This window comes from Dasypus novemcinctus, chromosome 9 (genome assembly GCF_030445035.2).
Source record: "Dasypus novemcinctus isolate mDasNov1 chromosome 9, mDasNov1.1.hap2, whole genome shotgun sequence".
Taxonomy (NCBI): Eukaryota; Metazoa; Chordata; class Mammalia; order Cingulata; family Dasypodidae; genus Dasypus; species Dasypus novemcinctus.
This window is the reverse complement of record NC_080681.1, coordinates 89,165,025-89,191,505: the sequence shown is the minus strand read 5'-3', so window position 1 is coordinate 89,191,505 and position 26,481 is coordinate 89,165,025. Positions and strand designations below refer to the sequence as shown.

At 43.8% G+C, this 26,481-nt stretch overlaps 1 protein-coding gene across 10 annotated transcripts in view; it reads right to left on the bottom strand.

Annotated features, from left to right (window-relative positions):
• ERI3 (ERI1 exoribonuclease family member 3) overlaps positions 1-26,481 on the bottom strand; it is a 137,290-nt gene that overhangs the window by 102,640 nt on the left and 8,169 nt on the right. For 7 of the 10 annotated variants that reach the window (XM_058303728.2, XM_071217498.1, XM_071217496.1 and 4 more), the window contains 2 exons: positions 19,608-19,885; positions 743-859 (listed from right to left, as the gene is read on the bottom strand). In XM_058303728.2, coding sequence (XP_058159711.1) covers positions 743-859; positions 19,608-19,862 — 372 coding nt within the window. In that variant the 5' untranslated portion in view covers positions 19,863-19,885. Of the gene's footprint in view, positions 1-196; positions 331-742; positions 860-19,607; positions 19,886-26,481 lie in introns of those variants that run through there. The other 3 variants (XM_071217497.1, XM_058303729.2, XM_071217499.1) reach the window with 2 other exon arrangements.

The following is a 26,481-nucleotide window of genomic DNA, read 5'->3' as shown; positions in this document are numbered from 1 at the left end:
ATGATTCCACCACAGCCTATTGGCCACCACAAAGTGTATAACGAGCAGCCACAGAAGGCTTCTCCACCGTCCTATAGTGAATCAGAACACTCAGGGGTCCCTCCCTTCTGTCCAATGACTCTTTTGGGCCTCCAGCAAGCATCAAAATCTCCATTAGTCTCAGTTTCACAATTTGTAAAATGGGGCAAATACTAACCTGCAGACAAGTGGTAGAGCACAGTAACAACCTTGGCCAGGCTGTCCTCATACCCTACTGAGACTGCCCTTTTCTATCCTTGGTGGTAGAGTATGCTTCCCACAAACTCCACTTATGCTTCAGGCAGGGCCACTCTGCAGAAAGACAGGGTAACATTGCCAGAAAACTAAGAAAGTCTGAACATAACTTTTACCTTCAAGTAGCTGAAGTCTTCACCTCTTGCCAAGAAGCCCTAGAAAAAACAAAACTGGAAAAAGCCTGAGCCCCAGAAGCACCATTCTGCTCTTGAACTCCAAGTCCAGGAAGAGTGAAGGTGGCAAAGGAAGGAAAATGTTGGGGAGGGTGGGGCAGATTGTGCCACTGCTCTTCCAATGACCACAGAGACCTAAGTGGTAGACTTTGTAAAAGCTACCTGCTGGATCCAATGTGCACTTGCCTTAACTACACTAAGATTTAAGTATTCCCTAAGAAGCCTATATACAGAGCACCAATGAACCAAAAGCCCCTCTCCCAGCAGCCCTTGCTGCTCACCTCCCAGGCCCTTACCTCTGTACAGAAGGGGGTAAGCTGTGGATGGACTACGGGCTGGACATACATGTGAAAGGTAGACTCAATCTCCATAGTCCGGCCATTTAGCTTCAAGATGGGGAACTCGATGATTTCCTAGAGTGACAAAGACACAGAAAAGGAGGGAGTAAGTTATTCTAATCAACCATTTCAAATAATTCAGAGTCAAGAATGAGAGGAGTTTTTTGTGCTCATTAGCTCCTGCCAGGCCAAACCTAAACTGAATGAGTTGGTGCCAGCTCAGTCATGATCCTAACCATCCCACTGTTAACAGGTCCTGGGGAATGGACATACACCATCCCCATTCTCTCGGGAAAGGGAAGACAGTAGCACAATCTGCCTCAGCTTCCCCAACTGGTTATTTAGCAGAGGCCTACTCATGTGGGCCCCTAAAAGTGAGTCCCCTCCACCATGCCCAGGTCCCTGTCCTGGAACAGAACAGTCTACGTGACTGATCTCCAGTCATGTAGAAAACCAGCCGTCAGACTAATGCATAGATTCCCTCATATAAAGTTTAAACTGAGCTGGTGAGTTTCTTCATTAGTTTTCATAAAAACAGATAAATAATAAATAAAGCCAAAGGCAGTGCTAAAAAGAAAAAGAAAACTGAGTAAGAGTAATAGAAGCTAATACCTCCCACCTTTCTTTTCAGCGGTTCACCCTCCCCCCGCCCCACTGCTTAGCCAACCCTTCCCGGTACTCTGGAACATAATGGAAGAGGAGGAGGAGGAGTGACAATTTGTTTGGTGTCTCTAAGATTAATTTGTCTCCGTTATTTAATAGAGATGCACAGCACCAAGGTCCTGGTGTGCAAACAGGCTTGCAGAACGCTGGCTGCGCAGCATGCCTCATACATCGCTCCTGGGAAGGCAGGAATGCACCAGAGGGGGGAGAGGGCAGGAGAGAGCACACAGGCACCAGAGAAAAAGGGGAAAGCAAGGAGAGAGAATAAAAAAAATTATTGCTTTTTAATATTCAAAAACAGTTTGCAAAATTTAATCAAAGCAGAGGAAAAGCTAACATTTTTACCACTTTGACATTTTTATTAGCGCTTTCATAAATTTTTAAAACATGAATGGAATTAGTTTACAACACACAAAAAAAAACTGCCCTAAAAACATCTGGAAGAGACAAATAGGAAATAATAAAATAAATAAAAGCAAAATCCTCCAAGTAAATTTAGCATGTGGAAAGGCCTTCTCTGAAGAGAGAGAAGGGGGGCTTTGCCCACTCAGTGGCCCAGGAGTGACATCCTTAGCCCAGGTCTCTCATTCTGGAGAAGACCTTTCCAGTGTCACCAAAATCAAAACAAAATGATTCTCCTCAGGGACAGCCTGGAGAAACAACACAGAAGCTGATGACATCTGACTGCACTTAGGGAATGAATGGATGGGAAGGCAGAAGGCAAAATATCAATCTCCTTGATACACTATGGCAGCCAAGTGCCCTTCCCCAAAAAACATACCTAGTACTACTGGGGTTGTTTTTAAAGCATATATTTCAATTCAAAACACCACAGTAGGACTGAAGATCAAATCGAGACAGTCAGATATCATGCTGGAGAAATTCAAAAATTCTGGTTGCCTGGTCTCCCTGGGCTTATCCCCAGACACAGAAAGGGCAGAAAGGCTGCAGAGGGGAGATGGATAAGAGGTCCAGGCTGCTACTTAGACTAAGCAACACCTCTCCTCCCAACTTGAAGAGAAGTGGGAATTTATTTCCCAATTTCCTGGGTCTCTCGTTCCCTACCAAGCATCGCAAAGCAGACCAAATAGAAAGGAGAGAAAATTCAAGTACATCAATACACAAAACACACATCAGTCCCCCTGAAAAATTAGACATCCAGGGTTTCCAATTGCTAACTCTGAGGTGTGTCAGCAAGGCTCATCTGACTTTGGAATTTTTGAAGTAGCCTCTCTCTCACTATATAGAGGCTTTTGCAAAGCCTCAGCACTAAAACACCTCCCCAACAGAAAGAGCTCCACAGCCTGGTGAGTTTGGCTGCCCTGGTGTCTAAGGAAACAAATACAGCCAGCTCCTCACTAACAATGTTAGCTGGGCCCACAATGAAATTTAACCTGTGACACAACTGTACTTTTCATTTAAACTTTCATTTGGAGAGAAGCAGTGTTTGGAGACCTGCAGTTTGTCCTGCTAATAAAGACAAGTGTTGGGACCTTTAAGGATGCCATTCATCTTTGGCTTTTATTAAATTCAATTTTCTTAAGCCCATGATACATTATGAAATTAGGAGTTGACATTCCTCTGGAAACAAAAATATCTATCAAACATAAATAGAAAAAAACCCTCTATTACCAAGAATTTATGGCTTAAAGTTGATCTCTTTCCACTTTTTTACAAGCACATGGTTTGTTTTAGATATCTCAAATGTTATTATAGATCTAGAATTTCATTAGTATATATTATAAAATAGGAAGCACTTCAGCTTCCGCTCAGACCAGCACAGAGTCAGCATCCCCAGTAGACTGCAAACTTGGCCTCTGGGTTTCCCCACTGAGGTTGAATACTCAAGTTTTCCTGCTGCTGGCTCCTTACCCATAGAGAAATGGAGCCTATCTAAATGCTCATACCCAGTACTATGTTCCCAGAAAAAAGGAACAAGATGGCCTCAGCTCCATGCAGAAAAAAGGGAGACTCCTAAAATGCCTGGGGGTCAGCGACCAAAGTCCCAGGACACATCAAAATGGGCCTACCTTAAAAAAAATCTCTCTGGGAAACGGACTTGGCCCAGTGGTTAGGGCATCCGTCTACCACATGGGAGGTCCGCGGTTCAAACCCCGGGCCTCCTTGACCCGTGTGGAGCTGGCCCATGCGCAGTGCTGATGCGCGCAAGGAGTGCCACACCACGCAGGGGTGTCCCCCGCGTGGGGGAGCCCCACGCACGGGAGCCCCACGCACCAGGAGTGTACCCATAAGGAGAGCCGCCTAGCGTGAAAGAAAGTGCAGCCTGCCCAGGAATGGCGCTGCCCACACTTCCCGTGCCGCTGACGACAACAGAAGCGGACAAAGAAACAAGACGCAGCAAATAGACACAGAGAACAGACAATCGGGGGAGGGGGGGGAATTAAATAAATAAATAAATCTTTAAAAAAAAAAATCTCTCTGATGTTGCTAGTCCATTAGCCACAACTTTTCCTAGAGACAAAGAAGAGGGGCTTTCCAGGGCTAATCCTAAGAACATGACTTCTCCAGCAGCATCAGGAGCCATGGGAACAATGATTTGCATAATGGCATATTTATCACCTTATTTGAGTCACTGAGGTTACAAAAGAGGAGTTCCTGATAGAAGCCCTTATTGCTGGGGAGTCAGCAAAAAGGACTTCATTTTGGCACTTACCTTTCCATATTGCCCAACGATACCCAGAACTGAGGATACTGGCTCCAACAGCCCAGTAATGGAAAAAGAACCCCCATCTGCACCAAGTTGATGTGACTGCAGCCAGCGTACCTGAGCCATGCCAAACACTTCGACAGGTTTCAGCTAATGATGATCAAAGAGCTAACACCACCCTTACAGGCTGATGGCATCAATTCCAACCCAAGGGCTTATGAAGAGGTATCCAAGTGACAGCTTCTAGGGCCAGTTGTCTCTTTCCTCCTCCTCCTCCAACTTCATCGTTCTCCCAGGAAGGAGATTTTTTTTTTTGAATAGTTGAATGTCTGATCGTGGTAGCACCAACAAGGAAGTGTCAGTTTGTATTTACCAGCCCTTCTTACCCTCCTCTAAAAATAGTTTCACAATTCCTTACTCTTGTATGCTATTTGCATTCAACTAAATTACTTGAGCACCTACTTTGTGCCAGGCATTGTACAGGTATCAGAAAAGGATTTAGAGATAAGATGACATCTCTGCTTTGGAGAAGTGCAAAGACTACTGAGCAGAAAAGATAAATGAACAAATAATGAACAATGCACAATGTTAAATGCCTTTGTAGAGGGACATAAAAAGTATTATGCTTTCCAGTTTACAATGTGCTTTCACATACACTATCTTATTTCACCCATATTAATCCTGGGAGATAGGTTGTATCATCATCATTATCATCATCATCATTTTGTTCTATTTGTTTACTATGTAGCAGACATTGTACTAAATGCTTAATAGGAATGATCTCATTTAATCTTCCTGACAACACATGAGATGGAAATCACTATCCTCATTTTACAATATTTTAAAATATTTTAGTTTATTTTACAAATAAACTAAAGCCAAAAGAAGGTGTCACTTGCTCAAGGGACAGAGGTGAGATTCCAAAAGGGGAAAATGAAACTTACAGAGTGTAGGACCACAACTGTCAAAATCTGAAAAGTTAAGAAAAATCTGATTCTCTAAGTCTGAAAAGTTATCCTTTAGGGAATACAGTCCACTATCTCCTACAAGAGAGACTGTGCTCAAATTATAAGAGCAATGAACATGGAGTATCCAGGCAGAAAGTCCTAGAGGATAGCTGTTGAAAAGCCTCCACTATGGCTGCAGTAATAAAGGTGGTGTTAGGCTCTGAGCTCAGGGAAGGGAGGAACGATGAGCCTTCAGTTTATATCTCCAAAACCCAGCTCCCATTCTGGCACACAGTCCTCACTCAACTTTAGCTGAGTGAACATATGAAAGGGGTGACAACAGCAATACAGAGGCCAAGAACATGGCTCTAACAGAAACCACTCTGCTTCCACGGAGATCTCCACAGGAGCAGAAAGCTGATGCGAACTACCTAAAGAGACAAAGATGTAAGTGCTAGAGCCAGGATTCAGGCCCAGACATATAATGCTCCAAACTATTTTTTACTAGATCCATTGCCCCTCATCTCTAAGTGGTTTCTCATTCTCCCTCAACAGTGACAAAACACCAGCACATGGATATACCTAGGGTAACCAACGTCCTGGTTTGCCCAGGACTAAGGGTTTCTTGAGATGCAGGACTGTCTACTAAAACTGGAACAATTGGTTACCCTACACCCTCCACAAACTACATGCACCACTAGATTGTCCAAGAGCAGAGCACCACAAACTCAAAAAGCTGGTCTGCTAATGGTTGATGGAAATTGGCCACAATTTGACAAGTGAGAACAAAAGTCTCAGAACTTGGCTTTTTTAAAGTACCCATGGTTCCAAAACTACTGAACCTACGGTCTCTTTCAACAAAATGCCAGGTGCAAACCTTCTCCTCCCCCCTCTCCTCCCCCCATCTCCACCAGGGAGGGAAGACAGAGAGATAAAAAGGAAAGCATCAAGCAAAGAGCTTTTTACTTTTTTAAGTGAGTTTTGAATCCAGCTGCTTTCTAATTGTTCAACTAGGAACACTAGTGATTGCCTTGGTAAACTGAGGAACTAAACTGCAAAAGCATTTCAAATGAAATTTCACAGCTATAATTAGTAGATTACAAGAAATAAATATATATAGGTGGCTTTCGGGGTATTCAAACTCCTTTCAACTAAAGTGACTGCAATGATAAGATTATACTTGAAGACAGAACAACAAAAAAAGGATTTTAAGCAGAAGGGACTTAGGTTAGACTGCTGGAATTTCTTGACAATGGGACAGAGGGTTTAATAGTGCAGAATTCTACAGGCCTTTTTCCCAAAGCAGATTCTCCTCTGCCTGAGCTGTTGTTTCTATAATCCTGTCTGAAATAAGGAAAAGAGCAGATGATTTTTCATGGCGTCCCCCTCTCAACCCAGGAAGGAACTGGCATCTTTCAATTTAGTGGTAATAACAACTAATTTATTCCCTCCTTCAACCTCTGAAGAAATTCCAAAAAGCATATGCGCCTGCACAGAAAGGTTTGATAAAATCGAAAAGCAACACCACATCACAAAAGCAGTAGCTGACAAACATGTGGGTTTTATCAAAATACTTGGTTTTGGATAAAAAGTCCCATGTAAAGGAGGGCCCTATCTCCAAGGAATCAGGGAACCTCTTGGCCACAGAGAAGAGGGGAATTTGGATGGGAGATGTGAGGGCTGCACTGGGCAATGGAGCATGGTTTGCTTAACAGTTTCTCCCTAGGAAAAAAAAGACATTTTATGCACAAGGAGCTTATTTCTTAAACAAACACTCGTGGTTTTGATTTACACCACAGCCTGCTCCTAAATAATTTATGGCGGGTTAAATTTATTGCCAAGCCCTGGCTGGCTGCAAATTCGAATTGCCAAATAATTAGATTTTAGGGCAAAGCTTATAAATTACCCGTCGATTTGTCCGGACTTGTTTGTCAGTTGCTTTGTGCTTCAGGTCATCTTTGGCATTTGGCTGTTTGGGTTTTAATTGCTGATTTACACTTTGACAGATGAGAGCTGATGCTCGAAGTTTCAGGACAAGGAAGGGTAAAAAATTGGAGCTCTGAAAGGCTGATTTTTCACCTACACATCCCCCTCCACCTATCCCCATAGAGCCCAAAGCAATTAAAATGTAGAAAGATGGCAGAAAATATACACTGTTACTCGTTACTCTTTATTTAGGAGGTGGGTGGGGAGTAGGGAGGTGAGGTGCAGAGTGTATTATAATTTACTTTTACTGAAATCTGAATTTTTAAAAAACCTCAATACCAATAAATGAAGGGGACCAAAAGTCTTAGAAATTGCACCCTCACCCCAGGAGTGCATATGCCCATATTTACCTCTACATGCACGTGACTCTGAAAAAGCCTCAGTCCAAACATATTTACATACTCAATTGTAAATTCAGATTTAGTGGCCTCTGTGAAGCAGACTCTTCAGGGCAACAAACAACCAAATGATTTCTTTGTAACTACCTGTACACATATATTTGCCACAAAATTAATTTAAACAAATCTCAGATTGTGTCCAGGAGAGGTCCCTCGAGGGCAGCACCAAGGAAAAGGTGCCAAGCCCAGCTCGCCATTCCAGTGAGGAGAAAAATCTCTCTGCGTAATACATGGCTCTATCCACTACGTTGTTAGAGACCCAAGTTCTCTCTATGCTCTCTGGAGAAGCAGGGCCTGTCTCCCAGCCACCTGCTGAACCACAATAGCTTATTTTGAGGCCATGGGTCAGAATAATACTAATATTACTTCTACAAATAAGAGCTAAAACATACGCTATTACATACCAGGCACTGTACAAAGCAGTTACATATATTAATTCATTTTCTTTTATCCTTCCAATAGCCCTATGAAATTGGTACTATTATCAAACCCATTTTATCAATAAGACCACCAAGACATAAAGAGTGTTAAGTCACTTGCCCAAGTTCATATAGCTAGTAGGTGATGGAGACAAGACTCTAATCTAGAGCCCAGTTCTGGAATCCATGCTCCTAACCACCATGCTAAATTGCTTCTCATCAGAAAAGCCTCCACCTCAGCTCCCCTCACTTTGGAGGTCCAGAGTCTACATTCTGGGTCTCTGGGCATAGGCAGCCAAACCTAGCTGTTCAGTTAACTACCCAACAAAGTGGGAAAAAAGTCATGTAACTTGCTCAGGATCATGAGATGAATATGAGGCTTGCTTAGACACAGACCATTTTTCCAATCAATTCAAATACTGCACTAAAGATACAATAACTGGTGAAAAGGTGGGGGTAATGAGTGATCAAGATAGAGAAGCAGGTAGACTCAAGAAAACAGAGAGGGTTTGGTTGGCAACTTTTGGTCAGGCTCAGAAGAGCCGTCTGGGCTTCCAGAGGCCTTGCTCAGTAATCCTCAACCACAGCCCCAGGGATTGCTGTGTGTCCAGAGAGAAGACTACATCCCTATGGGGTGGTTCATAGATTTCCTGTCCTCTGTCCACACCTGATGGACAGAACCAGGCAGGGAAACAGTTGTGCTAGCCTGAGAGCAGATTTTAAACATCACTGACCAGAAAGCAAGCAATACACAGACCACCATCCTACCCATAATGCACTGAACACTTTACACTCACAGTAGCTAAGTTGACCCCTCATCTCTGTAAGGCAAGCAGAAATTACTTCCCTATTTTACAAGTGATTTTCAAAGATGGTCCCCTAACAGGCAGCACCCGCATCACCTGGTAACTTGTTAGAAATGCAATCTGTGTTTTAACAAGTCCTGTAGATGATTCAGATATTCCTCCAAAGTTTGAGGACCACTGGTCTAGACTAAAGCAGTATTTTTCCAACTTTTAATCATCCAAAGATCTTGTTAAATTGCAAGTTCTATTTATGTCTGGGGTGGGGCCTACAGTCTACATTTCTAACAAGCTCCCAGGTGAAGTGAATGCCACTGGTTCTAAGACAATACTTTGAATAGCAAGGGTTTGGTCTGGAGCATATAAGTGATGAACTCCTAACCACAGTTACTGGTCAAGAGAGGATCGGAGCCCAGGGTCCTCAGCTTCTCTCTCAGAACAAACCATTACTGGCCATTTTGGTTTAGAAACAGACCATTTTCCCAATCAATTCAAATACGGCACTAAAGATAAAATAACTGGTAGTGAAGAGGTGGGGGTAACAGGTGATCAAGACAGAATCAGGAAGAATCAGGCAAACAAAGTGTTCTGATCAGGCAACTCCGATAGAGCTGCCAATCACCTCTGGCTCTTACCTTCAGACATTTCATTCTCTTTGCTGCTAGAGGAGGAAAACTTGCACATCACATTCCACATGCTTGATAGAATAAGCTGTCATATCTCTGTTCGGGACAAGAGCTGTTCCTGTCCTGGCAATGCCTGCTCCCTTTAAAAGTACTGTCAAGAACTGGGTACCAGCTACTCCACATGCTCATGACACAACTCTCAGGCCTCCAGAAAAACAAACAAAAAACACCTTCTTGTGTCCAAATGAGCCAAAAAAACAGGGTGGTACACTTCTCCTATGAGGACCTCTCATTACAGACAGAAGCCAGGAGTTTAGCTGATCCATCTTGTTGCTCTGGTCCTGTGAAAGGCTTCTCTAACACTGGCCATGAATCTAGGGCAGGACCATAGCAATTACAACCAAGCCATCTGGAGGACTCCTCTACAATGTCTCCAGCCATTGCATTCCACACTATTACCTTGAAATTCCTTTCAAGCCTACCCTGACAGTTTCTTTACCTTTCTAATGAAAGAAGACCCAGACCTTATCAAAATGGCATGTATCGTCTCCATCTCCCCCATTCCCAACTTCCAATCCCATTCCTTTGGGCTGTTGGCCTTTCATTCAAATGAGGCTAGTGGGAAGCAGACTTGGCCCAGTGGATAGGGCGTCCGCAGTTCACACCCTGGGCCTCCTTGACCCATGTGGAGCTGGCCACGCGCAGTGCTGATGTGCACAAGGAGTGCCGTGTCCCTGAGCAGGGGAGCCCCACGCGCAAGGAGTGCGCCCCGTTTAAGGACAGCTGTCCAGCACGAAAGAAAGTACAGCCTGCCCAGGAATGGTACTGCACACACGGAGAGCTGACGGACAAGATGACGCAACAAAAAGAAACACAGATGTTTGTGCCGCTGACAACAACAGAAGTGGACAAAGAAGAACACACAGCAAAGGGACAGAAAGAGCAGGCAATGGGGGAGTTGGGGGGGGGGGAAGAGAGAAATAAATTCTTAAAAAAACACAAATGCAGCTAGTGCTGGAAAAAATATCCATGAACAATAAAGACCTAGTCCCTGGACTCCATTTCCAGACACCACAATATCAAACCATAGCTATGTCTGCATCACTTTTGGAGGAAAGATTCCAAGCCTTTCAGTCAGTTATCATCCTACCTAACCCATCATGATGTACCTTCAACAGGTCAATGGCAGAAGAGCTGCATCAGAGAGATAATGCATACCTACCTACATCACCACTGAGGAATTCAGCTATAATAGTTCTCCCTGATATGGATCTGATATAGATCAGATCACCCTGCTTACAACAACTAAAGGTTCTACATTCCACTTTTTACCAAACCTCTTAGTACCAGTGACTCCCCAATAGTCCACTAGTTTCCAAAGGAGCTATGAGCTACTTAAAAGCACAGTTCTCAAGCATGTTTCCTTCCCAACGCACCTAAGGGCTACAACACATAACTTCTCTCCATTTCCATCATCACATGAGTCCAAGCCAACATCTCTCTCAAGTATTGCAATGGCTTCCTAGCCAGTTTCCCTACATCCAAAGGAATAACTTTCCTGACCTCCATCCATGTACTTGCAACATCTCTTTCTGTTTCTTCTCTTCCACTCAATAATACATTCAGACTTCCTTTTGTGGCTCACTGACTGCCCCCAACCTTGCTATGGACTCCGCATACTCTTTCATTTTCAGCAACATCTGCATCTTCAAATAAGAATCCCTGCCAGGATTTAGCTCTCAGAACAGCCCTTGGTTGGAATGTCCTTCGTAGGATTAGACACTGACCACAACACTAGCACATAATTAGCGCCGCTTAGGTAGCAGATATGCATTGCTACCCACAGACCTATAAGAGCGCTCACTGGCCAATCACATGCAGGGACAGGATCAAAAAATCAGCCCATTCCAACAGAATAAACGCTTCTCTGATGTTTGTATGTCTCCCCCTCCAAAGTCAAACATACTTACCTCCCTTCGTATTCTCCCAGCACCTAACTGGACAGTGCCTATGATAGCACTTAGTACATGCAAACCTCTCAGCCTGTTCCACCCTCGGGGGATGCGGGGGGAGGGGGATATTCTTCTCTCAGGCTGCTAGGCTATGGCTCAATTTCACAGCTAGAGCTCAAACCTCATCACATAAATCTAAGACTGTAGGGGCTTTTTAAGTATTGTAACCATCCAGGCTAAGAAGATAAAAAATAATCATCCCAATGGCATTTAAATCAAAAGGATGCAGGATCCTTTTTCCAGACAAGACAGAGATGGAGAAAGTTCTCCTAATATCAGCATTCTCATGTCAAACAACCGAGATTGGCCTACAACAAAGGAAAACAAGGAGAGATAGGATGAGGGCAGGGAGAACTGAAGCCTATGAACTTATCCTAGACACTCCTCTGGATTCACTTTCTCCCCACCCCTTCTTACCTGCTGCCTTTCTGCTTCTATGGCTGTATACCTGTTGCTGCTGCTCAGAGAAAGAGCCCAAGCCCAACCCCCATGCCTGCGTCCTCCAGTCATCTCTGCTCTTACAAATCTTCTCTTGTAACCCATGCCCTCCTGTCTCATTAATCCTTCCTGCCATGCTTCTCTCAATGTTACAGTTGCTTATTTGTTTGAATAGTCTAAACCACCTTCTTCTATTGAGGGTGGGTCCTCCCTTGAGATACGTGGCAGATCCAGATCCAAATTCCTGGTCCTTCTCCAGCCTTTGCATGTTCCTAGAGACCTAGTAGCCCATCCCAGCTACTATTTTCAATGGCAAATGAGGTAGGATTAGCCCTCCCTGACAATGCCTCAGAGCCTCGGTGCACATATTTCCACATTGATCCTCACCCTGTTTGCCCACACTTTATTTGTTAAAATTCTCCTACACCTTCCTACTCTCATGGCAACCTATTATGACTCTCAAGCTTGAATGTGAGAGATACCACAAAACTGACACAGATAATCCTACTAACTGAAAGGTGAAATATTTGCCAGGTTCAAAGTCTCCCTCTCCATCATTTTCAACATTCCCACTAATATGCCTGTGATTAAGGTCAATCTGTTCGGACTTAAGACAATTTATCTTGGCTTACTCTGTAAGCATCTTCTTTCATTCCTCCTACAACTGTTCTGGAGACCTCAGACAGACTTAGCTCTCTCTGGTCTCCAAAATTTCTCCTAACAAGAAGCCTATGTGGGTACCCACCCCCCACAGTGCAAACTGGGTTAAGCACTCCCCTTTTGTGCCTCCACTGTGCCAACTACCTCTTTGTGCAACGGTGATTACTATCTGTTTAATGACAGTAATGTGTTCCTATCCTTGATTATGAATTCCTTGAAGGCAGGGATCATTTTTTCCTCATCTTTATATACCCAGCATCTAACACAGAGCTTGAATTTGCAATCAATGAGTACAAAAAGAGGCCTCTTCATTGCTCCTAAAGTGATTACAATGAGGTCCTCCTCATTCCATGGCTAACTTAGTTGGTTTCGTCATGTCCAACAAAAACTTTAAAAGGCAACACACTGTCACTGTTATTTTACAGTCCCTGACTTCACTCACCATTTATCAATAGCTCTATTCTTTATAGAACTCTTTCCAACCACAACCTTAGCCCTGTGTCTAACAAAATCTGCATTCCAACAGCTGTCTCAGGCCTGGGGAGGCCACAGAGATAATAACAGACTAGGGGATGGGGGACCGGTGACCCTAATGCTCCCCGAAGAAATTTCCTGACCTCACTCCCAGGCAACACCATAGCCTAACTACATACCAAGGCAGCCTGAAGGTAGAAACCCTGGGGAAGGTATAGAAGGCATCCGAATAGAGCAAATAAACCCACCTCAATCCTGCTTCTGCTATGCCAAACACACAGGCAGCACCACCATGCTTCAGTGCTCTACTCCCCAAGATGTATATTTTAGTTCTACATTGCTATGTCTGTTCCAAATAAAGAAGGGCCCTTCAGCTTTCACATGAAGTTACAGTAGGGCCAAGACCCAGACACAGCAAAGGTTTGTTCCCATTCAGGGAGCACAAATGAGGAGCCACAGTGAGAGTCAGGGGGAGCCCCATCCCCATGAGGGACCACCAGGAAACAGCAGCCTGTGGAGGAACACAGCTTTGGGGGGAGGGGCAGGGACCACATTTATAGAGGCAGAGACAAAGAGGGCAAAAGGGTCTAGTGGGCTGCCCCATTCCCACCATCATCACTGGCCTCCAATAGAGGGATTCATTTACAATGGCCCTGGAAGAAGAGATGTGTTAAAGCAGAGACATAACTAAAAAGAAGGCAATAATTGCTCTGATGGGCAGAGGAAAAATTATTCCAGGAGTCAGGAGCCTGTACAAGAACACTTACGGCTCACATAGTCATCATAACTCAGGCCCCTCAAGCATTTTGTGTTCTGCTTATGGTGTTAACTTTAATGTCTTAACATATAACACCATCCGCACTAACACAAAATACTACATACGCCAGATGAGGCTGAGTTATAGTTGCTGTGGGAAGCATAACTTTGAATTTCCTGATTTTGGTGCATTTAATCTCAACCATAATGTTATATTAAGGTCGGTTTTGCATTTCATTTCCCAGTTTAGAAGAATAGCGCCAGCGCCTTCGCCTGTCGGTACTGAAAAAAGTGCAGGCTGACTGGGGCCACCGGCATAGGGACCACAACCCAACAACAGGGCCCAGGCCCTCCCACTTGGATGAGCCACAACCAGAACAAACTGGGCAAGGAAGGATAGCTTCTTTCTCTAGGGAGTTTCCTTCCCGTCTACTTGAAGAACCAAGAGGAGAGAGAAGCAAAAGCACTGAATATTGAGCAAAAAGCAATGTGTTATGTGTCTGTGTTGGGGGGAAGCAGAGGATCCTGCCTGTCAGCCTTGAGTGGAGGAAAGGGGAATCAATATGGTTTGATTTGTAAGGGCCTTAACCAATTTCCTGCAAACTTTTCCAAAATATCTCTCTCACAAAAGACTAATAATGATGTGCCAGCTCAAAGTCATAGTGAAATCCTCCAAACGTCTCTCTTCTTTATTATTACTGTTCCTCCATGACCATCAACCCTCCCCACATCCCACCCTCCAAAAATAACCCAGCAGCTGGACAATTTTCTATAAAAGAGAAACTTTTTTCCTTATAGATCTAACTCAAAATGCAGATGGAGCCTCCTCAAGGTTTTCTGGAAAAAAAAAAAAGTCCCTGTGGACAATGACCAAACACTAGAAAACCTCAACCCCAAAGGTCATTTTTCTCCAAAAGTATGGACACTTGAATATAGATGAGAAGAAAAACAGTCGAAAGGGCTGCAGCAGAGGAGAGAGAAAAAGGCTAGGCCTAAAAGCCTGATGGATGGCCAGAGAGAAATCAAGGAAGAAGGAGGAAAGGAGGGAGGGAAGGATGGAGGAAAGGAGGGAGGAATGAAGGGAGGCAGCAGCCCAGCCTGCAGCTCTCCGAGTGGGAAGAGGTCAGCTGCCCCTTCCCTGTCCATCTCCGAATGGGAAGAAGTTAGCTGCCCCTTCCCTGGTCATCCCAATGGCTGAGGTTACTTCCTCCTCGCCACCACGCTGTGGCCTATACCTCATTTTCCTCACTTACGATTGCTTTGGTCTCCTTTAAACACTGAGGTGGAGAGAGAACTTGCCCCAAGGTTAAAGATACACAATTAAAGATCCCACCAAAGCTTTCAGGCTGCTCCCTGGGCTTCAAGGTCATAACAACCACCACTCCATGCACATCCACACCAAAATGAGCAACATGAACTCCTGCCAGTGAGGACAAAGGAGGCACAATTCTCCACAACCAGATAAAAATCTACTTCTATATCAGGAAACAATCCCTAAAACAAGAAAGGCATCAATATTCCTCAATTAAAAGCCTCTAAAACAGTTAAACTACCTAACTTAACATTTAAGTGAAAAAAAAAAAACTTTCAAATGAAAAGCAGTCTCATAGCTAATACCTATCATGTTAACCTGTATCAAAACATGTAAAACCAATAAAATGAGTGCAAAAAACAGAACATGAAAGCCTATTACTGGCAAAGTGACCATCCCAGTTTCACCTAGCTGAACAAAGTTTAAAAATAAACAGCAAAATTGATGACAAATGGAAAATACCAGATGTTTTACCATGTTAACCAATATTGTTACTTACCCCAGTACAACAGAGTTTACACCTGTTAGTTTTTCATGATGGCATTCCTTTAGAAGAGTCCCAATAAGCTGACTCAGGGGATTCTAAAAACCATAGATGGGTGAGAGAAATGAGCTTCCTGATAAGCCCATTCCAAACCTCCGGATAAGCCCTGGCCCTAACTTCATTTCTGCTCCCTGCACATCTGAGGGGTCTAGCATACTCCCCTAAGAATCAGAAGTGAGCTATGTAGAGGATGAAGGTTCCTGGGAATGGGTAGGATGGGAGCTGGGATAGTTCTGACTCACAATTCCAAACCCACCTGCAGGAGGCACACAGGCCTTACCCATAAAGAATCTCTGCAAGCAGCCAGCCACCAAGCCATTCTGAGAGGGCACTAGGGAAGACTAAGCTAACTTGCACACCATATTCTAGCCTTTTCACTGTCTCTTCTGGAAGTTCATTTTCTTCCCAAATCTCAATCTTTCCTGCTTCAATTTAAATTCATTTCTTTTTTTGTCCTTACTAAAATGAAGAGCAAATCATTATCATACTCCTTAGAACAACTCCTTTCTACATGATGAATTTATTTAGTCTGGACAAGAAACAGTCGCTACTAAATTCAGTTCTTTTCCCTTCTCTCTAAGTCCTATTTTTGTGCCACAATGATTTTTTGTTCTTATCCTGAGCTTTTCCAATTTTCCCCTTGTTTCTTTCTTCCCTTATTGACCAGAAGACCTGAACTACACAGTAGTTCCAATGAGAATCTGACCTATGATGGTCACAATGTAAGGATGCTGCCCTAGTTGGTACTGACAACTTCTCCAATCCATCTTGAAAGCTTTGTTGAATCCTATCATGATCCAAGAAGAAAAAAAAAAAGAGGAGGCGGCTTTAAGTTGCCACTACCCACAAGACTCAGATCACTCATGATGAACTGATTCCTTCCTGAGGATGATCCAATGGGCAGACCAACACAGATGTCTGGCCCCAAAGTCACCTTCCTACTTGTTGATCATGGCACTGTGGAAGCTTAATGAAGTCGAGATGCATTACATTTATCACTTGCCGTAGATCCACTCAAATCCATCACTACGCCACAGTAAGAAGTTAGATTGATCTGACAGGATTTGCTCTTCTTCACAAACCCATGTAAGTTATTACCCAGTACCCTACGCTTTTCCAGCTGTTTGCTGATTGATTATCTGACGATTGGGTCAAGTATCTTCTCTGGAATCACAGTAAACTAACGGGTCTATAATTTCCAAGATCATTCGTATTCCCCCTTTAAAGATAAGCAAGACAGCAGATGCTTCTTTCTGAGTTCTCCAAAGCAACAGCTAATGCTTTGCTAATAATGAACCAGGGCAGCCAATTCCTTAAGTGCCCTTGGAATCACATCATCAGGGTTCATTGATTCTGAAGATAATCTTTAATCAGGCCCAGATCCTGGTAAACAGCAAGGAAACCCTACCGCAGCCTGGGTCTGAAGGCCTTAGTGCCTAAGTCTGGGAAGGAAGCTGCTGATGCAAGTGATTTAAATCGGTACTACATTATGTCTTAAGCACTGGGGGGAAAAAATTAAAAGAACAATGCCCTTGAAAGAGAATGAAAGGTGATATTAATAGATAGACCAAAATGAGACATATATCAGGTCTCACTCTCAGAAACACTAGTAAGATCCTGTGCAGGACAAGAGAACAGAGCTACATAATTATCTGAACTTATAATCTAACAGAAAAGATAAGAAACAAGCATACCTAAGCATGTGCCAGGAGGAAGAAAGTAGTACAAGACATAAGGGAGGTGCCAAGCCATCATGAGGGTTCATGAGAAGGATATGACTCATATACAACAGGGATGTATTGGGTTTTAGACTTAGATCCCATTAGGGCTTCTGATTTAGTGACTGAAATCTACATCGCTAAGGGAAATAACATGATGTATTAGGAAATGAATCCCTGATTCCCAATCTGGGAGAATCTGCCTAACCAAAGTCCCAACCTACAACCCAGACACACCCACAACATGATGAGAAATCCAGTAGTTTTGGGAGGCAGAGAAGATTCCACAGCCAGGGAAAGAAGCAGAATTCAAGAGGTTCACAAGCAATATTCCCTTTCATCCAAAGTTCCTTCCCTTAGAAAAGGGATTCTTTTTTTTTTCTCAAAGATTTATTCTATTTCTCTCCTCTCCACCCTCTCCCCCCCCTCCCCATTGTCTGCTCTCTATGTCCATTCGCTTTGTGTTCTGCATGTGGCAATGGGAAACTGCATCTCTTTTTTTGTTGTGTAATCTTGCTGTGTCAGCTCTCCGTGTGTGCAGCGCCACTCCTGGGCAGGCTATGCTTTTTGCACATGGGGCGCTCTCGTCTTACACAGCGTACTCCTTGTGCAGGGGGCGCCCCTACATGGCACGGCATGGCACTCCTTGCGCAAGGCAGCACTGTGCATGGGCCGGCTTACCACATGGGTCAGGAAGCCCTGGGGATCAAACCCTGGACCCGCCATATGATAGACAGATGCTCTATCAATTGAGCCACATCTACTTCCCAGAAAAGGGGTTCTTAACCAGGGGTCCATGGAGAGATTTCAGGGGGTCTGTGAGCTTGAATTGAAAATTCAAAAAAATATTATTCTTGTGGGGACGTGTTGCTGTGGGTGTGATATATTTATTAAATAATACACAGTTTAGTGTGAATTTAGTAAAAGGTCTATGGTTTTCACCTGACTGGCAAAGGGGTCTGTGGAACAAAAAGGTTAAGAACCCCTGCCTTAGAACATTCTCCTTATCTGGCTCCTGTCTTCCCAACCTTCAGGAGGCCTGATTCCAATGCCCTAAAGGCAAAACACTGCTTTAAGGGAGAAGATGAAAGAGGAAAGGAGAAAGGGGAAGGTAAATGGGTTGGGGTATCTACTTTATGTAAAATAAACTATGATTTTTAAAGAAAGAACCCCTTCCTAGAGAAAAGCAACTATGAAAAATGAGGCCAGTTTATCTCTGAATGAGCTCTACTTCTTCCTGCCTCTCAGTGCCTGATGCTGAGGTTCTCTGAGCCCCCTCATTGCTACTGTTAATTAAAAGCTGCTCCCAGAGCAACATAATCAGTGTATCACGAAGTCACATACCCTGCTAACCCAACTCCACAGTGAAGAGGTACAGTTCTAGAATCAGGCATTCCCAAGGCCTCTGCTCTACAATGAATCACCAGGTCAGCCACCAAACATTCCCCTTGAGCAAACGCTAAGCACTGCGATATCACCCAGCACAGTGGCCTAGTGCTGCTAGTCCAGGCTTCCTAGTGGCTCTACATTAAAAGAAAGGTCTTTAAACACAGTTAATCACTAAGGGAAAAAGAACAACCAAAGAAATTTTCCTTTCCAACCAACTAAAAATAGTACTTGTACATCTGTTACAATATAGTACATCAATAATCATTTATTATGTCTCACACTTTCTGTAAGGCAGGAATTGAGGAGTGACTTGACTGGCTGGTTCTGGCTCAGGGTCTGTCCTGAGGTTAAAGATGGTCACTGGAGCTGCAGTCATCTGAAGGCTTGACTTGGACTGGAAGATCCACTTCCAAGATCGCTCACTCACATGGCTAGCAAACTGATATGGCTTCTGGCCAGAAGTGTCAATTCCTATACACAAGTGCCCCTCCACAGGGCTGCTTGAGTGTCCCATAGCACAGTGGCTGGCTTCTCCCACAACAAGTGAACCAAGAGAGCAAGGCAGACTGCAATGCTTTTCATGATTTAGCCTTAGAAGTCACAGTTTTTTCTAGCTCTGATTCACTGGGGGGGGGGGGGGGCTACTGGGGAGTGGGGGGAAACCAGGAGGTAAGGATCACTGGGGGTCACCTTGGAGGCTAGCTACCACAGTACTCATTAAAAGAAGAAGCAGTGGCAGTAGGAGAAGGAAAGAGCAGAGGGAAAGATGGGAGAGAAAGAAATACTTTGATTCCCCGAAGCTGAGACCAGATAGAAAAAAATGTGCCCAGTTCTTCCCAGATATCACCTTTTAGGTCTACATTGTACTAGCATGCCTGAACCAAGTCCTACTTCTTAGGCAGGACCTCCAGATGAATAACAAAAAACCAGGAGGACATGAGAAAGCTCCTCTGGGTCTCCCTCCCTCCTTGCCCACCCCACCTTTTCTGAAGCAATGATGCAACAGTTACCTGAGGATGAATCTGTGGCTTGTCACACGTAGCCTCAAAGTCCAGCACTAAAAAGTAGTGATATCTCTGGGGAGGGAAGGACACCATTGTTGCCATAGATGCGCCAAAGCCGTGAGCCGCCAGCTTTCTGGTGGATATGGAGCAGAACTCCGGAACACCACAGGGAGAAAATAAGTGGGAGCCCAGCACTTTTCTTGCTCTTGAAAGTAAATATGAAGAAAATCGAGCTGCTCCGGTCTGTAAAGGTGCTAGCATTGAACATCCAGAAGCATCTAAAACTTAGGGGAGGATAGTTAAAAATAAATAAATAAAATAAAATAAAATAAGAACAGAGAGCCTGGGTTACTCCCCTCCCACTGTGGCCCTGTTCCACCCAGTCTTCGGGAATACCACACAACATGAACTGTTCCCCAGTGTTTCTGGGCCCCTTTTCTAAACCACAGTATTCATTACTGAAGTTCAAGACCCTAATACCAGCACCTGCAGCATTATTACAGCTCTGAGTCTCCCAGATCATTCTCAAAACAACATGTAATGCTGGCATTCATCTTTAAATGGAGCTCTAAAGCTCAAAAGACAGAAGAGAAATTCTGTGGTCATTTCTCAGGTGGCAACAGTTAACATTAAAGCTAAGGGCCCAAAGTAACATAAGGTGACCCAGTTGCACAATCAGTCCTGAGAGATAAGGAGACTCAGAAAAATAGTAGAAAATGCCCAAGGACCTCTCCTCAGCTCCAATCAAGCCACTGAACCATTTGCCCTTGGCTCTCCTGTCTGTACTTAGACATCTCCACATACCTTCCTTTCTCCCAACCTGAAACCCAAAAAGCCAATGACAGAGGAATTTGCTCATGGTACTCTGGTGATACCCCAACCCCCACAATAGTGAGGGGCACCCTGGGGGAATGAACAAAGCCAGGAGAGCACAGCTGGCAACAGCCTTAGGCACGTCACATTTGCTGCCTTTAGACTTACTAGAGGTCCTGGATGATTGCAGGACTTTTTAAAATGGGGAAGCAAAAGAGAAAACCCAGATGTGGCAGTAATGGGAACATTGCTGAAAGTCTAGTAAAGTTTCCTGAGTGAACATGTGCAAAAAAAAAAAAAAAAAAGGTCTGAATCACTTTTCCTTTAACAGTTTTCCCTTTAAATTTGCAAAATGTCTGCTCCTTAGAGGGCTAAGTATAAAAATCAAAGTCTAAAGTTTTACTCACAAATAACTCAAGCTTCCTAAAAAAAGGAACAAAGCAGAAATTTTGTTTTCCCCTTCTAAATCCAAAATTCAAATTACCCTCAATGTTAATCCTCAAAGTCAAAAAGTCAAACAAGAAATCAGTGCTCAATACAGAAAGGGACATAATCTGTGCCTTCTGAAGACCCATTCCAACAGAACCAAAAGTTTGTCTCTGAATGGTTTCAAGTGGGCACCTGGCTCCTTCCAAGCAGGGTAGAAGGGATAGTACCCGGAGAAGCCCAGAGCATACTCAATGGCACTGAGGTCACTCCTACCTGAGCCAACATGGGCAATACCAGGGACCAATTCTCTTTCCAGCTCTCCCAGAATGCCTGTAATTCCACCTGTCTACCAGAAAGGTGTTCTGTGCATATTTGTGAGAATATATGCTAGCGTGTATTTTCAATTTCCCTATCCCTATTATAACACTCTATGGAGATTCAATGGAGCTAAAAACTGAAAAGCACATTAAATTCTTTGTGGATCCTATACAAGCACAGCAATTGTTTCCACCACTGCTTTATAGCCTCTCCAAAAATGGAGCCAAAATTCCTTAGCCCAGGGTAGGCAAAAAAAAGTCTGGCTTTAGTTTCACAATGGAATCCCCTGGAAAGGCAAAAATCTCAAAGTCCCTTTGAAAGCTAAAATCCAAAGTACCTCTTCAAGTTACCTATTCCTGAGCAGTTCTGGAAGCCTGGCTGAGAGGGGAAGACACCAGTCTGCTCAGATTATCCATTCTAGTTTGGATCCAAAGTCCCTGAGGGTTCAAGAATTCTCTCAACATTCAAAGTCAGATCATGCATAGGGACTTTTGCCAGTGTTAATATTCTCAGTATATATTTTATATACAATCAACCACACCCAATCTGCCAAATACTATAGCCAATATTAAGCACTGTGATTAAGAAGGGCTTCCTGATTTGAATCCTGGCTTTGCTACTTATTAGTCAAGGTCCCTTGGGCAAGCTCTGCTTCTCAATTTTTCACCTGTAAAATGACAATAACAACAGTATTTAATTCATAAATGAAAACTAAATGAGATGACAAATGTAAAGCTCCTAGAGCAGTGTCTGGTACATAAGGCTCAAAAAAATATTAACTTCCTATTATTATTACTACTATCCTACAGGTTATGTCCACCTGACCAAGCCTGAATCCCCAGGCTCTGGTCCTATAAATTCAATTAACATAGAAGGCAGTCCAAGAGAATAACATCAATTTCTCCTGCATCCCTAGACTACTTCTGACCTCCCAATATAGCACACTTCATATACCCTATTACCTCTCATTCATGGCCAGGGATCCTCTTGCCAGCAGGCCTCACTTTCTCATTTATTTCACCCACATGAAAAAGCCTCTCCCACAGGAAATCTTGAGACTAGGAGATCAGGTCTCCACATGTCAGCCATCACTGGGTTCCATACTTCTAATATCCAAGTTCAAACCACAAGTAAAGATTCAACAGTTCTTCCTCTTCCCTTCCTGAACAATTCAACACTGAAGCTACTAGGTGCATCAGAGCAAGGTAGGTCTCTATACCAGTTGGAATGGGGAGGGAGCCAGCAGGTCTGGGAGTGTCAGGGCCCAAGCAGGGTAGGGAGGGCATGCAAGCAAAGGCAGAGAGGTATGGTGTAGCATGTCAGAGCCCAAGTCAGGGTGAGAAGGACATCCATATGGGGGTGTAGGGGACAGCAGCCTGATGTGGGGAGTCACGAAAAGGATAAAGAGGGCACCCATGATGGGGAAAGAGGAACAACAGCAGTGGGAGATTAGTTACACACAGAGGGATTCGTCAAAGAAGTAGATACATTAGGGACCAGGTTTCTCACTGTCAGAGAAAGGAGTTAAAATGTGGAAAGGGAGAAAATCAGAATGGACTCTGTGGTATTATATTGGAATCAGAGGTAACTGTGGACTCATGGTTTCTGACATAGGTAAGATACAGAAATATCAATTGTAAATGGTTAATATTTTTTTATTTTACTTATTGATGTATAAACATATACACACATGCATATATATTTTCTAGCTCTGTCTACTGAAGGGCCTGGGAGCAGCAACACTCCACTAGCAATAAGCATACTTACTACCTGGTTCCTTCAAATAACATTCTTCACTAAAAAGAACTAGGGCTCCTTGGAGAAATGGCAGATTTTAGGGTTTTAGAAGGGAAAAATACAAGATGAGCCTGGAACATACGGTTGTGCTGGAAAGCAAGGAAGTACTCAAAGAATAATGGTACATGTCAAAAGGCCACAGAAGCCAGTCTGAAGGGATTCCCACTGGCCAAATTGGGAACAATACGAGCTTCAAGATAAATAATAATAGTAATAGATTATAATGCACTGAATAAAATATGAAACCCATGAGTTCATAAAGATATTAATTAATTAATTAAAGTTTTAAGAGGAATATTTACATAATTTCAAAGTATCTCCCCATTAATTACAACAGGGGGTGTGGCTGGGAGAGTAGTAATTTTACAATGAAGAAGTCTGCAGATACCACCTTAATCAAGTGTTCAAAATGAACTTCATTGATAAATGGATAAATCAAAAGAAAAGAAAAGAAAAGAGAAAAAAGAAAAGAGTAAACAGGGAAGCGGACTTGGCCCAATGGATAGGGCATCCGCCTACCACATGGAAGGTCCACGGTTCAAACCCCGGGCCTCCTTGACCCGTGTGTAGCTGGCCCATGCGCAGTGCTGATGTGTACAAGGAGTGCCATGCCACGCAGGGGAGCCCCATGCGCAAGGAGTGCTCCCTGTAAGGAGAGCCACCCAGCATGAAAGAAAGTGCAGCCTGCCCAGGAATGGTGCCGCACACACAGAGGGCTGACACAACAAGATGATGCAACAAAAAGAAACACAGATTCCTGGTGCCACTGATAAGGATAGAAGCGGTCACAGAAGAATACACAGTGAATGGACACAGAGAGCAGACAACCCGGGGGGGGCGGGCAGGAAGGGGAGAGAAAGAAATAAAAAATTAATAAATCAATAAATCTTAAAAAAAAAAGAGTAAACAGCACAAGGGAAGGTTCTCCCCCATTCTGCCCACGGAAAGCAGGCTGTGTGCTCTCCTCTGGCAGGAAGCCTAGTAAAAGCCACCACTCAAACCATTTCTCATCTAAACAGTCTTGTTCTATTCATCTAAGTTTCTAACAGAAGCGCCGCCCTCCATGTGCACCTCAGTGAGCACTCCTGCCACTGTTCAAGCCTTCTCAGAAAACACCCCTGCACTCCCACCTGCCCTCATAGTCCCTGGCCTCTTAGGGCTTTCCCTCTTCTATTGATGTCTTTGTTTTAGTCACAAGTTTGCAAAATCTATGTCTATAACACCACAATGGGCTTTGAGTATCTAGGTGAGGGACCGAACTTGAAGCAGTTTGTGATTCTGTTTATTTCTGTAAACTATCTTTCATCAAAGATCAAGATTTATGCACATCTATTCTAAGATATCCTTTTAATTCCCTAGCAAAACAAGGTAGCAAATAGTCTATGGCAAGGGGGAAAATGAATGATTCTCTCTCCAAAATAAGAGACTTGCCCCCCAGTGGGAACAGGGGAGGGATAAATAGGGACAGGACTGCTGCGGCACCAGTCCAATTTGGAGAAACAGGCATGTACCACAGCCCCTGGAGGATGGCTTCTGTGCAGAATATTTACACAATAGACACCAATGGCTCCTCTGCAGCCATTACTGTCTATCAGGTAAATAACGCATGTGCCAAAACACACATTTAATGAGGGAAATAATATGCCTTTATAAAAAGACTCAATCTGTATTTACCTGAGAGACCAAAGAAGCACCAAATCACCAGATTAGTGGAACCACAGAGGAGTCATTCTGGTGTCTTGGGTAAATAGACATTTTATAGCCTTCCATTACTGGAGGGAGAAGGGAGGGTGAAGGGAGGGGCTGTCCTCTCATATCCACATGCACAGACCAGGGGAGCCTGGGAAATGGGAAAGAGGGGAAGACTACCATATTTCATGTGGTCTACTCACACCCTACCTCCACAATCACATATGCTTGGAATTTCTGAGGGAGAGTGTGGGTTTGTGACAACCCTGGATTCAATCCATTCCATTAAAAAGCTAGAATGGGCAAGGAGAGTGCATTCCAGAGAAATTCACAGGATGCACCAGAAGCGGGTTCTGAGTCCAACTGACTGGAAGCACCCAGGACCATTACAGCTACAGCTGCCTCAGCTCCTGGCATCACAAGTCCTCAGACACCTGAGCAAAACGGACAACCCAGTAACACCTGTCTGGAACTCACCAGTTACAAGCTTTGTCTTAGGCAACTAAAAATAGCCTGGGAAAAATACAAATAAACAGCATTCCTTCAAAAGTCATCATCTTCAATCTAATGAGTGTATCCTTACTGTTAGAGCACTTTCTGTGAAAATAAAGCTGTCAAGGGTGAAAAAATCTTAAGAGGTACGCAGTCCAGACAGAAGGAAAAACAAGTCCCCAGGAAGAGAAAAGGACCTGCCCAAGTTCACACAGCAAGTCTGAGTAAGAATAGAACCCAAAGCTCCTCACTCTTAGGCCAGGCTTCTGGCCACTGCTCCAGCACAAGCAGCGGTCATGCCCAAAGCTTCTCTGCAGCTTCACAGTGGAGGCCAGACCTTGGGCCTGAAGCCTTGTCTAGTCTGCTGAAGACTAGGGACTGGACACGAAACAAAGCACTGATGTCTGTATCTGACTTCTTAATGGCCCAAAGTAGAATGGAAGCAGGAACTCTCAAGCTGGGTCCCCACATCAGCAAACCATTTCCCTCCTCTAAACAATCTGTCACTGCTTTGGCCTATGGCTGGAGCTGCTACTGTTCACAGGACAGGGCAAGGGAGTGCATCTCCAAGATCAAAAGCAGCAGCTAATAATCCCGAACTATCAGCAGAGCTAAAGTAACTAAAGGCCTTCAGGAACACTAAATTCCAATGGTAACAACAAAGGCCATAGCAGGCTCACTTTCCCCTTCTATTGGCTTGTCTCAGCAGCTCAAGGAAGCACATAAAAAGAAAAGAAATGATTATTTGTGCCTGCTGTTTGCTAACCCATCAGTCACACCCAATAGCTCAGACAAACTCCTTCCAGAGGCAAAAGCTGGAGGACATCTCTTTGCAAAGCCCTACAAGTCAGCTACAACCCCATCACATCCCAGAGGGGCATAGGATTGTTTCCTAACACACCATAAATAGGCTAGAGATGGAGAGAGGACAGGGTTATGGTACCCTCATTCCTTTAAGCACCTCCCACATTTGAGAACAGCATCTGACCCAGAAGAGAGGTTCAAGCACCTTCCACATCCCCCTGCTTCCAAGATGGAGAACTGGCAGAGAAGCAAGGAGTCATAATCATAGTACACATAATGCACTAGTATTATACAAACCTAGGTTCAAATCCTGACTTCACCATGTATTCTTTGTAATAGCTATAAAAATAACAGTACCTCCCTCTTTAGGCATCATACAATTCAATCACATGATGTATATAAAGTGCTGTGTACAATACCTGGCACATACTAGTGCTCAATAAATTGAAGCTATTGTTAATAAATGAGAAAGAGGAAAGGAAAATACCATTTCCTGAAAATCTTCTATAAGCCAGGCACTGCACTGGTGGCACTTATT